Source organism: Rhamphochromis sp. 'chilingali' (assembly GCF_963969265.1).
Source record: "Rhamphochromis sp. 'chilingali' genome assembly, chromosome: 15".
Taxonomy (NCBI): domain Eukaryota; kingdom Metazoa; phylum Chordata; class Actinopteri; order Cichliformes; family Cichlidae; genus Rhamphochromis; species Rhamphochromis sp. 'chilingali'.
In genome coordinates, this window is record NC_137942.1 from 19,131,566 (window position 1) to 19,147,799 (window position 16,234).

General features: G+C 36.2%; 1 protein-coding gene across 1 annotated transcript; it reads right to left on the reverse strand.

Annotated features, from left to right (window-relative positions):
• Positions 1 to 5,825: 5,825 nt before the first annotated feature.
• On the reverse strand, positions 5,826 to 15,071 carry LOC308411845 (adhesion G protein-coupled receptor E3-like; the record flags this gene model as incomplete). Its single annotated transcript, XM_080905882.1, has 23 exons — positions 5,826 to 5,903; positions 5,998 to 6,054; positions 6,333 to 6,492; positions 6,743 to 6,834; positions 7,161 to 7,227; positions 7,336 to 7,577; positions 7,671 to 7,874; positions 8,368 to 8,544; positions 8,625 to 8,797; positions 8,896 to 9,009; positions 9,095 to 9,257; positions 9,352 to 9,381; positions 9,538 to 9,618; positions 9,797 to 9,834; positions 9,929 to 10,078; positions 10,220 to 10,381; positions 11,010 to 11,153; positions 11,355 to 11,480; positions 11,560 to 11,706; positions 11,957 to 12,088; positions 14,214 to 14,573; positions 14,680 to 14,718; positions 15,044 to 15,071. The coding sequence occupies 23 exons, from the start codon at positions 15,069 to 15,071 to the stop codon at positions 5,826 to 5,828; spliced, it is 2,964 nt and encodes a 987-aa protein (XP_080762008.1).
• Positions 15,072 to 16,234: the final 1,163 nt, after the last annotated feature.

Here is a 16,234-nt window from a genome sequence, read left to right on the forward strand (position 1 = left end):
CAAAAAGATCTCAAAGGAATTTGACATCAGCCATTCCACCATCTCGAAAATTGTTTACAACTGGTGGACATTCAAAACAACTGCCACCACGCCCAGGTCTGGCTGTCCAAGCATATTCACCCCTAGAGCAGACCACAAATTGCTCAAAGAAGTCATCAAAAATCCTAAAATGTCATCACAGGAACTACAGCAGGCTCTGGCTAGTGTCTATGTTAAAGTGCATGACTCTACTATCAGAGACTACACAAGTTTGAGGTGTGCAAGGAGAAAATATTTGCTCTCTGAGAGAAACATTAAGGCCAGACATTAAGGCCAAGTGAAAGCCCTGATCTTAATCCCACTGAGATGCTGTTGGGTGACTTGACAGACTGTACATGCAAGAAAACCCTCAAACATCTCACAGCTGTAAGAATTATGCATTGAGGAGTGGCCCAAACTTGCTGTCGATGTCAGAGACTAGTAAAAGGTTACAAAAGGTGTCTCACTGAAGTTATATAAGCCAAAGGGGGCAACACTAGTTATTAAGGGGTAGGGTGTCCTAACTTTTTCCTCCATTAAAATACACATTTTTGTTCATATCTTTTTTTTTATGTGTATTTTTTTTTGTTTAATTGCAATTAAGTCACTTTCTTTTCCAGTAATACATGAAAACATGATTAGATATTGATATTTGAACATTTATTAATACAGAGCCGATTATTTTATGGGGTGTCCGAATTTTCTCACATGACTGTAAGTGTGTCAACACCAAGTGAATTTAAACCTACAGCTCAGGGACCAGATCAGGATTACAATCTTTATTTGGCAAGAGTCTTTATCCAGGTGATTGGTCCGACGAGTCGGGCCAGAACTGAACAGGGGATAGACGAATCAAAAAGACAAGCAAACCCTTTATTAACGACACAAAGAAACACAAGGCCGAGACTGTTGCAGCTGTGCAAAGATGAACTTGCAGAGGGAAGGGAAAAGTGAGATTAAATACACTGTAGAGGGAGGGTATACAAGAAACAAATGATAAAAGGGCACCGATGGTACAAAAAGCAAAGGAAAGCATGAAAACAAGAATAAAAAAAACATGGACCAGGAGAAGAGTTGAAGAATAACAAGTATAACATGACCATATGATGATAAACTATACCCATGTTTGCTTGTTGCATTGTTTTTTCTGAATTTTTACCAGTAGATTATATTATTTTAATATATTCAATATCTCAGTCCGTTTGTTCAATTCCACCTATGTATTTCTATTAATGGAATTATTTGCCATAGGTCCTAAGTTAAAGCATCACATATATCATACCAGGGGCGTGGGACAGAAGAAGAAAGTCTCCTTTGCTGCATTCATCATCTGAATGGGCAACTTCTGATAATTCGAATTCATCAAGTGTTGGAGGTGGATATACCTGAGACAGCTGGGGCATGCTCTGCTTATGCAACACATGAAAAGAACAGCTGATACTGCTCCACTATCACAATGCTCCACCTGCTGATGTGACTGTCCAGCGCTTGGCTGGAAAATCCACTTGCAAAACCTTTGCTCTCTCTGTCACATGCCACAGCACAAGGCAAATGCTGTGCAGTGCCTGCAGTGTGTATTTAGCTTTAGTTGTTTCCATCCAACCACAGTAGAGTGTTTAGCGTGCATTGCCATCAATAAGTCAGACTTGTTCCTAGTGGCTGCTGGTCCCTGTCTGGGCTGCCCTTTGTCACAGACTTTGTTCATCACATTTCTAAGTACTGCAGCAGGTTAGGTGGTCTCAGGATCTGGTCTCTGCTTTTCTCAGATGGTGTGGTTCTGTTGACCTCCAGCTTTCACTGGGGCAGTTAGTTGCTGCCCCAAGTGTAGGTGTTCGGGTATCTTGGGGTCTTGTTGCCACTTAGGTGGTTTGAACAGATGAGGTATTTTGAGCATGTAAATGAGGCCTATTGGCAGACCCAGGATACGTCGAAGTGATAACATGGCTTCGTTGTGTGTTTAGTTTTATTATTTTTGTAACTGAGTCAAAATAGCCCATTATAGTTGCATCGTGTAAATACAAATGAGGTTTAACTGAACTTACCAAAAACTGACACCAGAGTCAAAGGATGGTGAATAAGCTTTTAAGTCATAAAAATTGATACAATGTAATAATGTAATCTTTAAGCTTTAACATTGCATAGCTAATAATGCTTTGAGAAGAAATAAACCTTGTTATAGATATTATTCTGCTATTAAATGCTTTTTTTAGAGTACCCAGGAAACTCAGTTATAGTCCATGTAATATGTTGGCAGAATGAGAGTTTATACACTTGTGAATGTGCTCTTTCACATTTTACATTTCCTTGTCTAATTCATGTGTTTGTTGTTTGGGGGTCTACTTTGTTTTGCATTTGTATTAGTTTAGTAATGAAAAAAAATAACATAGAGCTTTAGCTGCACTTAGAAATCCGTGTCTCTCTCAGTCATGTTCCTATTATAGTGGATTAAAGAGGATTACATGCCATTCAAATGTCTGTTAAATAAAACATGCAGTAGGAAAAGTTTAGCACTGTCACATTAGCTGTCTCAGTTTGAACCCCTGCTCCGGCCACCTTTCTGGCACTTATGACCTTTGGCTGATGCCTTCATGTTTTGACAAACTCTGACACACACCCAGCAGTTCAGATTGCGGATTTGTTTACCAGACGTGGTATCTCAGCTGACTGGCCTCACGACTCGAGAGCTGCAAGTGTGTTTCCATGGTAACCATGTATAGTATTGAGAAGAGCAGCAAAGAGAGTGGAAGAGAAGCAGGGAAAGAGAGAGAATGAAGCAAACCCTGGGAACCATATCTTGTTATATTTATCCCTATTTTGTCAGTTATTCCAGCTGTGTGTTAAACATGATGCAGGATTGTCGTTTGCGGCATAAAAAAAATTAATAAATAAACAAACAGGCTTCTACTAATTTGTTAATAAGCATTTGCAGTAACTGAGTTAGTGAGTTCCAGCTGAAGCTGGAGCGTAAAATAAAAGCTTTTGGAATGAACGTCTAAAAACTGCAGGAAACATGACATACTGAGTTTTAGATGCTACAGAAATTTAGAAAAAATTAAAATTGGAACACCTGTCTAATGTCACAGTAATAGATATTTAAGCAGTTTGGTGCATTTGCAAAATGTGGAACTAACTTATCTTACATTTATGACAGTTATATTGTCTTAAAACCTTGTAAAGCATAGTAGTCTGCCATTTTGATATAATTCGCAGTGATTGAATCTGAATTCTCCTAGGATGATCTCTGAGCTGCAATATTTTTAGTAACATAAAGAGAAAAAAAACCCTATTTGTATTTCTCAGTTGTGCTGCAGGCTTGTGGAAAAACTGTCATATTTAATATTACATTAATTCAGTGTTTATCACATAGAAATGTTTATGCAGAGGGAAGAGGGGTTTAGAGTGTGAATGCAGGCCGTGTCATCAGTGGCCTCGTGCCTGGACAGAGATGAGGGCAGCATCACTAGATTCAAATGGGATCCAATCAGCAGTCAAGCAGACAGAACGCAGAGTTCCAGCTGATCCTGACTGACACTATGCATCATTAAACAGGAATCAGAAACAGGCATTTGAATGCATAAATTTTCAATGATATAGTCAAACGAGCATGCAAACAACATCACGCCAACAATTTTGAATATCAGCAGGCAAAATAAATATTTTTTTCTCTACGTATATTTACGTTGTGCCCCAAATATGATGCTCATTCAACCACCTTGTATGTCTGTGTAATATATGTGGATAGTTTAAATTGATAAATCATACACAAAAGGCCTGAAAGCTGTAGGTTAGCTAGCACCTAGCTCACCTACAGCTAGCACATCTCACCTTCCGTTTCCCTACTACTGCACTGTTTATTTTCTAGTATTAGTACAATGCAGGTTAATACTCAATACCAGCAAACATATCTGCACGTGCACACACACAAACAGATACATAGTAACTTGGTAACAGATGGTAACATCTAGTGGCAGTTGACAAAACTGCATCACTCAGTGTGTCACATGCTCAGTATGTAGCTTTCAGTAACTGATACAGTCCATTGAAGACTTTACAGAAAACACTGGTAGCAGCAGTGTTATTAACTGTTAACCCCTTCATATCAAACACCACCAATCTGTTTATGGTTAGTATAGGGTTAGTTAGCAGCCATTACTTTATTTAAGAGAATTAAGCTATGTAAGGTAGACTTTCAAAATATCATCACCACTACTTTGCTTTGACTAACAGATGGTGTCAGAATGGCACAGATACTTGTTTTTTTTCTGCTTTATCTTTATTTATATTAATAATATCATTATCATTTAACATGGACTCCTAGACATATCATCATTTAATTTTTATACCATTTTAATTAGACGCTTCAGAATGAAATGTTGGATTTCATGTTACACATATGATTTAAATTAAACAATGTCTTCTTGGTCGGAGTCAGGAAGCACAAAAGCTGCAATCTCATAATGTGGTTGAACACTGCAGCCTTCAGGAAGACATTTGTATTGCATATGCATTACAGTAAACTTGATGATATCTGTGTACTGTAAAAGTTTTAGTCTACAAGTGCAGGTATAATCAGATATTAGATTTCCTGGGAACCCAAATTATCCAAGAGTGAATCCTGAGTGTTGTAATTTACCACAAAAAGTAAGGTATGTTGTTGTAAATCTCCAATGCAAGGATTATCATCAGCACTTTATTTTTTCCCAATTATGATAAGAGGCAAACAGCAACAAATGCAATCATCTACAATAAATGTGAATCCCAAATAAATAACTGACGATCTGGGTAACATGGCCCTAATGTTACAAATTAATGGTTATTCTCCCTAAAGAAAGGAAGCACTAATGATGAACCAAGGATGTGATACCTTATCTATCCTAAGGAAACTGAAGGGTAGTAAAAGTTACTTTCTTTCAGGGTTACATGCATGTTCTGATAAATGACAGACATTACAGCAAACCATATTAAACACGATTTATCCCTGCACTCCTTTTATTTCTTTTTTTTTTAATTTCTTAATTCAAGTTTAATAGTTTGTTTCTGTCCTGTAAGGGATTTTTTCTGAAATAGTGTGCAAGCTAAATGCTGATGTAAATCACAAAGTATGCTTGGCTTTGTACATCCCTCGAATTTGTCTTGTAAAGTTTAAGCTACGTCAAAGTGTCTCATATGCCACGTAAATAAAATGCAAATAACACAAGAAAGAATAAACTGAGAAGCACATGTTTTTATTTGTAGGAGGTTTTGTTTTTTCAAGCCTGACTCTCTGAGGGTGTGAGTAGCAAGATGTTTGCGAAAGCTCCCAGACCCAAGCAAATTAGATACAGAGATGGTCTGTTTAGTCAGTGAGTGAGAAAATCAGTATGGCTGTCAGACTTATGGTATTCTACCGCTACGTTAGCTACGTTAGCTACATTAGCTACATTTCAAATTTATACAGCATAATAATAATAACAGGCCTAACTGATGGTGTTAACATGACATGTACTGTTGTAATATAGCACAGCTAGTACAGTAACATACAACTAATAAAACTTAAACACACCTAGAAATAATTGCTTGTGAAAGAGCATTACTTTAGCAGTCACTGCATTCAGGTTTAATTAAAAATATATTTTTCTTTAGCAGTTAAAATAGCAAGCTAGGGCCCTAAAAGACACAATGATACAGATCAATATGCTAAGCTAATAAGCTAATATGCTATGCTACCGTTAACTTTCTAGACACAATAAAATGGAATTAAGAAAAAGCACGGATAATAACTCGATACATATAGCGTTGTCTGTTTTAGCGTTGCTCACTTCATTGGATCAGTGGTCCTTCTTCCCTTCATTGTTTTGGTTCTCAGGCTTGTCGAAATCTTCGGTGACCGAACCCACATCTTTTTCCTGAAATACATTCATTTGTTAGAAACAGCTGGGCTAAGAGCTGATCTGACTGAGATTAAAAGTGACAGGACTCGATGTTTTTCACAAGACTTACCTCAGCTGCCTCTTTTCCAATAGAGCATGTCAGCCATTTAATGTATTCCTCTCGCACCTGGTAAAGACAGTTTCAGTACAGTATAATAGCTCCATACTGAAGAGTCCATGTAAAGCTTTACAACCATAATCATTGTTACACTGTGAACATTGTACTTCTTAAAATTTGTAAAACACAGTAAAGGAGAAACCAGCAGATCATTTTTTTTTAGCGAATAACCACAAACTTACTTTATGCTCCCTTCATTGTGTTACTATTGGCCTAGTGTGAACATTTAAATGAGAGGTTGTGAAAGAGCAAAATGTAATAAGAGCATAGCTCAAGATAAGGTCTACCTCCTTGTTTAGCAGACAGTGTACGATGTACAGGAATGTGCCCTGCTGGGAGTTGAGGATGATGAAGAGGACCTGGAAGAAAAGGTTTGACTGGTACAGGCCCAGAATCCATGTACAGCCCAGTATGACAAACTGTGCCACGATTTTGAAAATAATCAACCTGAAAAACAAAGAGCACAATATATTTTTTTACCATTATTTGTGTTTACATTCATACACAGAAAACATGTCCTTATTTTCTGTGTTTCATCTTATTTCAGCTCATTTATCCAAAGCCATCCTTCACCTTAACATTACAATGAGTTCCACTATAAAGACATGTACGTAAGTCACAAATTGTGCATTAGCACTTACATGCAGGTGCCACTTTCATTGTCACCTCAGTGAAAACAGTACATGAATGTTCAAACCTGGTGTCTTTGGATTGAGAAACATCACTCTTCATGTTGGCCAAAGTGGGTCTCAGACTCCAGAGAGTAGCAAGGAACAATAACCAGTTGATCTTTGAAAAATAAACAAACAGCAATATTTGCTAGGTGTACAAAGTAAAAAGAAGCCTGCCACAGACTAGATAACACAGACTTTTAATTATAGATTATTGCTTCAGTTCCATTACAATAAGTTGTCGATCCAATTTGGCACGGCAGTGCTTTAAATATAATCCTATACCCAATCCTACATTTCATGGGCCAAATACAAACCATTTGTCCAACAGAAGTTAAATGTCCAAGGCCTAACATGACAGCTAACTACAGTCATGTAGTTATACATATACACATGAGGATGTTAAACACTCAATACGCAGCTGCAAATACTCAATGTACTCACTGCTAGGACAGCAATAATAGGTCCCGTTAAAGCCCAGTTGAAATTCCGCTTTGTAGAGAGAAAGCATCTGCAAAAGAATCATGTAAACAAGTAAATAAATAATCAATCAAGCAAACCTGTTCTAGAAAAACATTGATCACATGGGAAAATGTGAAAATAATTATGTGTTACGCACACATTTGAGGAGGTAACACCATATCCATCAGAGTAAATTAGTGCAGAAACACCCACTATTACAAATGGAATACCATAGCCAACAAGGTAGAGAATTGGCCTGGGGAGGCCATCTCGTCGGATGACTTGCACCTGGGAGAGCTTCCGTACTAACAAGTGGAGCTGTAGTGCCTCCAGCAACATCCACACAAAACTGGCAACAATTAAGAAGTGGAGAAGCCCTGCCATGACAGTGCAGGCCAGCTGTAGAGACAGATAAATACATTTAAGCTTTATGGACAATTGGAACACAATAGATAATCTTTTGATAATTCTTGGAGTTTAGCCACATTGTACCTTATTATCAGTGTATTTGTCATTCCACAACAAGAGCAGTTGTGAAAAAAACAGGTTGAGGCAGAGGTGGAGACGGGCTGTGTTGTTAATTTTGGGATTCCAGCTGCACAGAAGGAAGGTAAAGATGGCCAAAGCCAAGAAGAATAGTCCAATAATCACACATACCCGGTTCAGCCACTCTAAAAAAGGATTTGATGGTGTAGGCTGAAAATGAGACATATGAAGATTGTGATTAAAATGACCTTACTGCATATTTTTCTTAGTATGCAAGTAACTATTCAGGTCCCTTCACAGTTGGCTTTGGGACAAACCGCTGACAACCCTTTAGCTCCCAGACACACAGATTTACTAGACCACAATTACTTCTGGAAAGAATGTTATAAACTGGCTAAATCAACCTGTACCAAGTTTTTATACACTAGCTAAGGAGATTGTTTGTGGCCAAGGGAGTTTCCACAAAGTACCGTATTCAATTTCTAAAATTTTTATAACAGTTTTTGGGTTTACAAGAATTTTTCCCTACGTATTGCCATTCTGAGTCACTCAGTGTTTGCTAATAGAAAAAAAGAGTTATTTTATCAAATTAAATTACTTCTACAACACAATGAAGTGAAGAAAAGACAAAGTCTGTGCATCCACCACTCAAAATCAAATTAATAATAAGTTCATCAAAAAAGAAGAAGAAAAAAATATATACCTCCCCAATCTGCATGATCAGGGCGAATGTAGAAAGGTGAGAACAGCTGCAGATTGTATAGTTTTCATTAGAGAATGCAACCCAGCAGCCTTCCTCTGACCAGCTCATAGACTTTCCTTCTACAGTTTCTGTGGTTTTCCAGTAAACACAACTGACTGTTCCTGTTTCTGGTACTTCCTGAAAAAGCAAAGAAGAAACATTAAAAGTCTGTATCCCTCTGCATTAATAGATGTAGAGTTGAGATTCTGCAGCTGTACCTTCCTATGGTAGATAGTAAAGTTGACAGGCTCTGTGAGGTTAGTGTTATTAACTGGTATTATGGCTGTGATAACATCCGAACACATATCTGTCTTTTTCTCTGTTTGGAAATACTGATGACTGAGAAGACTCTCCATCCCATTCAGTGTCATAAAAGCAGCTGTTGCAGATCCTGGGAGTTTTCGCATCACAAAAGAAATTGAAAACCATTTGTTAAATAAAAACAGTTTGGATTTGTCAATATATTTAATTTTTAAAATACTCTCTCACCATTGTTAGCACGAGCTATAGCCTGCAAGTTGAAGTCCATGGTATTTCCATTAGCAGAGAGGGAGGTATTCCAGTTATCCTTACTCCCTGGACCAATGGCCAGCAGGCTCAGATCTTACAAATAGATAACAATCAGTCAATTCATACCAACAGTAATTTTAAATATAGTCAAGCTACAAAATATTAGAATTTAACTTACCCACTGTCGAAGAGTGCACTTCCTTTTTGGTTTGGTTTTCGGTATGTGGAGTCATTGCAACAACGATATACTCTGAAAGGTCAAGAATTGCGTTGCCCGTCCCCCGATCTCCTTCACTACTCACCTTGCTTTGTGTGGCTCGTGGTCCAACACCGGACACGGCCTGCAAAAATGTAAATCATTTTAATCAGTGAAACACATAAATGTAAATACAGACATGGAATATGGTATGTTTTCTTTGGCTGGACATTAAGTACCATAGATGCAGCAAAGCTGTTGGCTACCGTCTGCAAACACATTATGAAGAAAAGAGAGAAAGGCGTTAGATAAAATGTACTGTGGTTTACTCAGTACATCACATAACATATTATTTTTAGTTACAAATATCTGAATATATAACAAAGCACACTCTGGCTTACAAGCATTACTTTTGAACTACATACCGCTTCTGGTATGAAGGCACCTGTATTGTTTTTCAGGTCATCTTGCATATTGCTGATGAACGATATTTCTTTTGTCAGACCCTGCATTGAATGTGCAGTATTAGTATTCATTTATTACAAAGCACTGTCTGGTAATTGTCATGGTTTAATTTCCTGTTGCTTTATTTGAATGGAGCTAAACATTGGTTTAAACATTGTTATGCATTGGTGACAAAAAAATAAGGCACCTTTAAAAGGTAAATATTTTGATGGGTCTCACCTCTTTGACTGGAACTTTATTTAGAGCATCTTCAATGCCTGTCAGTAAATTAAAAATGTGAACATCAAATGCTCCCTCAAACCAAATAAATAACCTTAAAACAATTCAAAATTATGGTTGAAACTGACTCACTTTGACAATATGTGACATTCAATATCCAGGCAACGATTCCAGTTGTGGGGAACAATCCATCGGGGCAGGAACAGTAAAAGGTACCCGGTACATTAGTGCACACAGTCATTTTACCACATATACCGGGTGTCTCAGTGCATTCGTCAATATCTGCAGTATAGAGAGCACACACACACACACACACACACACACATGCAAGGCAATCTGTTTTTAATTGATCATTTGATCAAACTGCTGCATTTAATCATATTTGAGCTGCTATATGTCAAAACACCAAACAAGAGCACAAACCTCTGCATGGGTTATCATAGCTGGCTATAAAGTCTGGGTTGTTAATCCGATAACCAGGGATACAGGTGCACAAGTAAGATCCAATTGAATTTGAGCAGTTACAATCTGGTCCGCAGATGTCTATACATGTACTACACACTGGTAGGATACACTCATTAATATCTGTTGAAGTACATGAATTAAAAAAATATATGTTATCAACAAAAGAAGCCATATATTCTTTTCTGAGAAACAAAAATTACATCAGCGGATGCCTGGACATGTTTCTATGACAACAATAAACGCATATTTGGAGGAATCTTGGCTAGTCTGTCCGATTAGGTAATAATGGAAAAGAGGCTATTCTGTTAGTTTCAAATCTAACAAGGACAGGTTGTGCAGTTAAATTGTGCTAGCAATGCCAAATCTGGATAGTATGTTTTCATGTTTTATTTATAATAGATTAAATTTAATCTTTGCATAGTTTCCACATTTTGTGACAATGTGTTCCGTCTTTCCTTTTTTTTAAAAAAAAAAAAAGTCTGTATGATTTTAGCCAAGCCATGACATTGCCAGTGCTTCATTGAACACTTTGATAATTCATCATTAATTCATCCTTCTGACACTAAAACAGCAATGACCCTGTGATTTAATGTATTTTGTCAGCCTAGGCCTTTCTTTACTCAGTATAACAATCTTGTGACATTGTAGTGGTCACATAAATACTTTTGAAATAGCAGGGAGACACAGAGACAGAGAGAGAGAGCAAACACAAGTGACTTCAAATATAAATAAATCAATTTTCACATACCAATACAGACGTTGGTCTCATTGGGTTGCTTAGTTTTATCCATTGGTTCAAAACCCACCTTACAGCTACAGGAGTAATTTCCAGGCAGGTTTTCGCAGATAGAATATGGACCACATATCGTTGAGTTGTAACACTCATCAACATCTGAAGTTAGAAAGTTACAGCTAGTTCTTATCACACTGCATTTTAAAGTTGTAAAAGTACAAACCACCCTTTCACAGAAACTCATACAACTCTTAATATATTATGCATACAAATATTCTGTTGTCACACTCAGTAATTAACAGTAATATGAACAGTCCAATGAAGTTCACTTGATAGAATATTGTAACGTGCAATACAGACCTTGGCAAATAGGGGACATCTTATAATCAGCCCTAAATCCTTTAGAGCAGTTGCACACAAAACTTCCTATGGTGTTGTAGCAGGTCCCGTATGGCCCACAGACACCACTAAGACATTCATCAATATCTACACAAAGAACAATTAAAAAGTGAATATAAAACAAACTAAACAGGATTATTTCTGTGTTTGTTTGTTTGATTTGTACCTTCACAGCCAGGGGTCAGTTTAAGTTTTGGTATTGGCTTTGGTAGTTGAAATCCTTCCCAACAGTTACAACTGTATGACCCAACTGTATTGTAACAGTTGGTATTATAACCACAAATTCCTTTAGTCCTTGTGCACTCATTGATATCTGGTAAGATGATATACAATTAGCAAATTGCAAACTTTAAAAACATATTAGTCCAGATGATGCACTTGCTTCTGAGTGTCTGTTTATAAATAACAGCTTTTACAATTACTGGTGTAAACATTATAGGTCTAGATTTCTGTAACGATCTTGAAAATTATGTATTTTCATATTGATCGTAATATAAAAAATATATATAAATATTGCTGTTTTGAAAATAACATCTTGTTTTTAATGTACTATAATTTCTTACCAATACAGCCATATGATGTTGAAGTAGGCGGGTCGTCTGGAGGCATTTCATATCCATCATTGCAAATGCACCCCCCACCTGCTGTGCAATTACCCAATGGTCCACAAGACTTTTCAGTACACGTACTATGATCTAAATAGATATAAAATCATGGTACATGTTCAATATTATGAATAACATAATATTCCCAATAAATAATATATTTTTTATTTTATATATTAGGATAAATAATAATATTATATATATTATTTATATTAAGAAAAAAATCATGAATGCAGCATGCATTGCTCATAAAAATGAATGAGTATGATATTGTAACAGACATGTTACTTGCTTGTGCGAAGCACAAAACAGTTCATAGCTGGCAAGTTGTTTCACATCTTTACTAGTTTTCAAAATACTGCGGCCTAATCAAATGAAGTTTAGTGTAGCCATCTTTTTAAGAATGCAAATGATGTTTTTTCCCATACAGCACCAATACAAACACCTACATCAAAGAATACGTCTGTTTTAATCTAATATTTGATTTTTCTGTTCTATTCTGTGTAACTTGTTTTTTTTTTTATTGTTATTTCAGTATTATATTTGCTTAAAAAATATTGTGTAACTGCATCTCAGTGGAAAGATGCCTATTACTTTGTCAATGTAGTTTACTCCCAGACTCTTTTAGGTTGTATCCATCACAAAATATTTTTTGTGAGTGAAGAAATTCATCAACACAAGGCATACACTCACAAGACAAAGATAATAAGTAATTGAATAAGTCTTTGAAAATGCTTAAATCTTTTTGGAGCATCAAACAAGTTAATAAAAGTAAAAACTTATTTTAACACAGATTAATAAAATATAAAATTCTGAAATAATCAGTTAATTTATTAAGAGAAAAAAAAGTAATCCAAACCTTCCTGGCCCTATTTGAAGCATTTCCTCCCTTTATTAAGTCATGAATTCACAGGTATTAACAGTTAACCGGATCTTTTGTAAAAGCTAAGTTCAGTTCCATTAGCTATGCCTGGATCCAATTACTGCCAGAACTCTTGAACCATAAAATCACTTGTCTTACAAAGTGAAATAGGCTAAAAACTCTCTAAAAGCTACATATCATGCAGCTAAGAAACAATGTAATTGACATGTATCAGCCTGGAAAGGTTTACAAAGACATTTCTAAGACTTTGGAACTTAAGTGACAGCCATTATCTAGAAACCTTCCCTGGAAAAATCCAGGGTGCCAAAATTACTCCAAGAGAGCATCAACAGCTCATCGTGGGGTTCACAAGTGAAAACACAACAACATCTAAAGACCTGCACTACACACTTAATTTCAGTTAAGGTCCCAGTCATGATCCAACAATAAGAAAGAGACTGAGCAAAAATGTGAGAGTTTCAAGGAGAAAACCACTACTGAGCAAAACAGAAAGGTTCGTCTTACATTTGTTAAAAACATTTTTGATTAACCCTCGAAGTCTTTGAGGAAATATTCTGTTGACTGATGAGACAAATGTTGAACGTTTTGTAAGGTTTGAGGCTTATTCTAGCATAAAACTAACACAGAATTCAGAAAATGTGATCCTAGTTTGAGTCAAATACAGTGGTGGTAGTGTGGTGGTCCGGGAGTTGCAGCAGGACAATAATCCAAAAAACACCACCAAAATCACCTCTGAATGGCTCAAAACATACCAAAACCAATGGAATGGGTGAATCAAAGTCCAGAATCAGACTGAGATGCTTTTGGTGACCTAAACAGGTTTTAGCTGAAAACCATCTACAGTGTAGCTGAATTAAAACTTGCAGTTCTTGATGCCAAAGGGGGCAAAACCAGTTATTACATTTAGGAGGCATTGGCTTTTTTACACACGGCCATGCTGGTTTTGACAGCATTTTTTTGTAATTTAAATCATCATCATCATTTTCAGATGCATTTTGGGCTTATATTATCATTATTATTATTATTATTATTATTATTATTATTATTATTATTATTATTATTATAAAGACGTTTTGCATTATTTGCCTATCAAATATCACTAATGGCAGTTCTGGCGTTACATAAAGTTTGAAAATGTTTCTTAATTGTCCAAATGAGAATTGATGTTTCGAAACTTTTATTTCGTATTTTGTGTATTTTGTAAGTAACGTTTGCTCGTAAGATGTTGCCTGTAAAATACAAATTTAAACACATCATGTACATTTCACACAATTCTTTAAACCAATAAAACTTCAAATTAAAATTCTACACACAAAAAATGTTTATACTCACAAGTTACATATACCATGTCGGGAGCTGGGAGGGGATCCTCTGGTTTATACACATAGAATTCTCCTGGACAGAGGGCCACACTCACTAAAAAACTTTTTTCATTACACCCTTTTGCAGTCCCATTTGTCGGATACAGAGACAAATTAGTTGGTAAGGGAAATGGTATAAAAATGGGGACAAGTGTAGCACCAGTTTGGACTGTTAGACAGGATGTAATAACTGTGTCTCCACCGATCCCCGTAAAGCGCAACCATTTGCCAAGAAAATCGGTATCATTTTGGGAATAACCAGTAAAAGGGGTAGATGCAAAGGCTCGGTTCCGCCATGGTTCATTTATCTCAATGTATCCATCACAAGAACCTGCAAATAACAAGCAAGCATTGGTATCATAGTAGTTATTTTACACGTTTTTGGAGGATTTGCTGTGGGTTTTTTAGTATTTGCTGTAGCAGAAAATCTTACATACCAGGAGGAAAATCACAAGAGACAGGTATGATAAACAAACCTACCAAAGGGAAAAATACTGGTGAATGAACTAGTTTTCATTGCTTTAAAAGGTGATTTTTCAACAGCTAAAACCAAAAACTAAAACTTTTGCGATTAAAGTATTGTAAACATTGACTGAAATTTACACATATCTTTGTGAAATGCTACCTAAAGTCATAGTAACTGTTTATAATTTACCATTATTTGATTAGAAATATGTGTCTTTGAATCCAGAATCTAAACTAAAAATTTGTTCCATCTTAATAATCTAGTTTTCTCATTAAAATTAGCACTGACATCAATTTAATACCTTTAAAATTATTTTCTCTGTCAAATTCACTTACCCAGAAAAAGTGACAAGACACAGTCCATAGTGACAAGTCAAGTCTCCAGATCTGTTCTGAATGTTCACATTGTAAAACATGAGCAACACCCAAATATTGCTTTTAAAAGCATTATGTGAATGCAAAAACCAATGCAAATTCACCAACTTGTGTAGACTATGTTAAGGACCTAGGAAAGAAACATACACTGTTGACTGCAGGATTTTTATGTTGTCTTTTTCATGTTTGTGAAAAAGTGTTTTCAGGTTTGTGAAGCATTTATTCTTTTCTTTAGTTCCTTTCTCAGATCTCAAAGACAATGAACACAGTTATACTTAAAATTCCCAAAACTAATCCTGTAAAATCTGCACCAAATCAATTTAGAGACTAAGGACTTTTAAAGCACACTTCAAAATTGATCAAATAGCTATTTTATTTGTGAAATTAAAAAAATAGGGGCTGTCCTGCTTGTCCTACTTTTTTTTCTGTAGGCCATCTCGTATTTCTGATCTATTGAATATTTGTCCTTTCACACAAAAAAAAACATTTCAAGCTTTCAGTCAAAACCTGCATCAGAGCTCACTCCTACTTCGAAACGAACCGTTTCAGTGTTTTGTGTATGCTAATTCATATGTACACGATCAGTGCCTGCATTTGCTTTACATTACCAACTACTCCTCCTTCAGGCTGCCCTCCACCAGTGCCCTACTGTCTGCTCTCATCAAGCTGCAGTAATCATGGCACCTACATGAAAAATGTAGCCATACTGTGCTTCAGGGGGGCTGTATTTCAGGCCTGTAAAAAGGGCAAGACTCCTTCCTTTCCTCATGCCAAAAAGGCACCCATGAGTAAACCTTTTTATGGGACATTGATAATTAATGACCAACTTTCTTCCTCCTAAATTCTAAATTAAAGTAAATAATGTATTTACTTTAAAGTCGTTTAAATGGTGACAAAAAACAGAACTTTGGGTGTCAGGCGACTTTATTGAGTCAAATTAAGCAGTATGTAAATCCCACAACCAACCACTTTAAAGCATTAACAGCAGTTTACTGTGTCTTGTAAAACTGGGCATTACAAGCCACTTGTACAATAGTTGACTCCAACCACTGAATCAATCATTGGTCAATTGCTGATCAGTCATCATTAAGCAACTTTAAATAAGCAAAACTAAAACTTAAGTAAGCAAATGTTTGCTTAACAACTAGATTT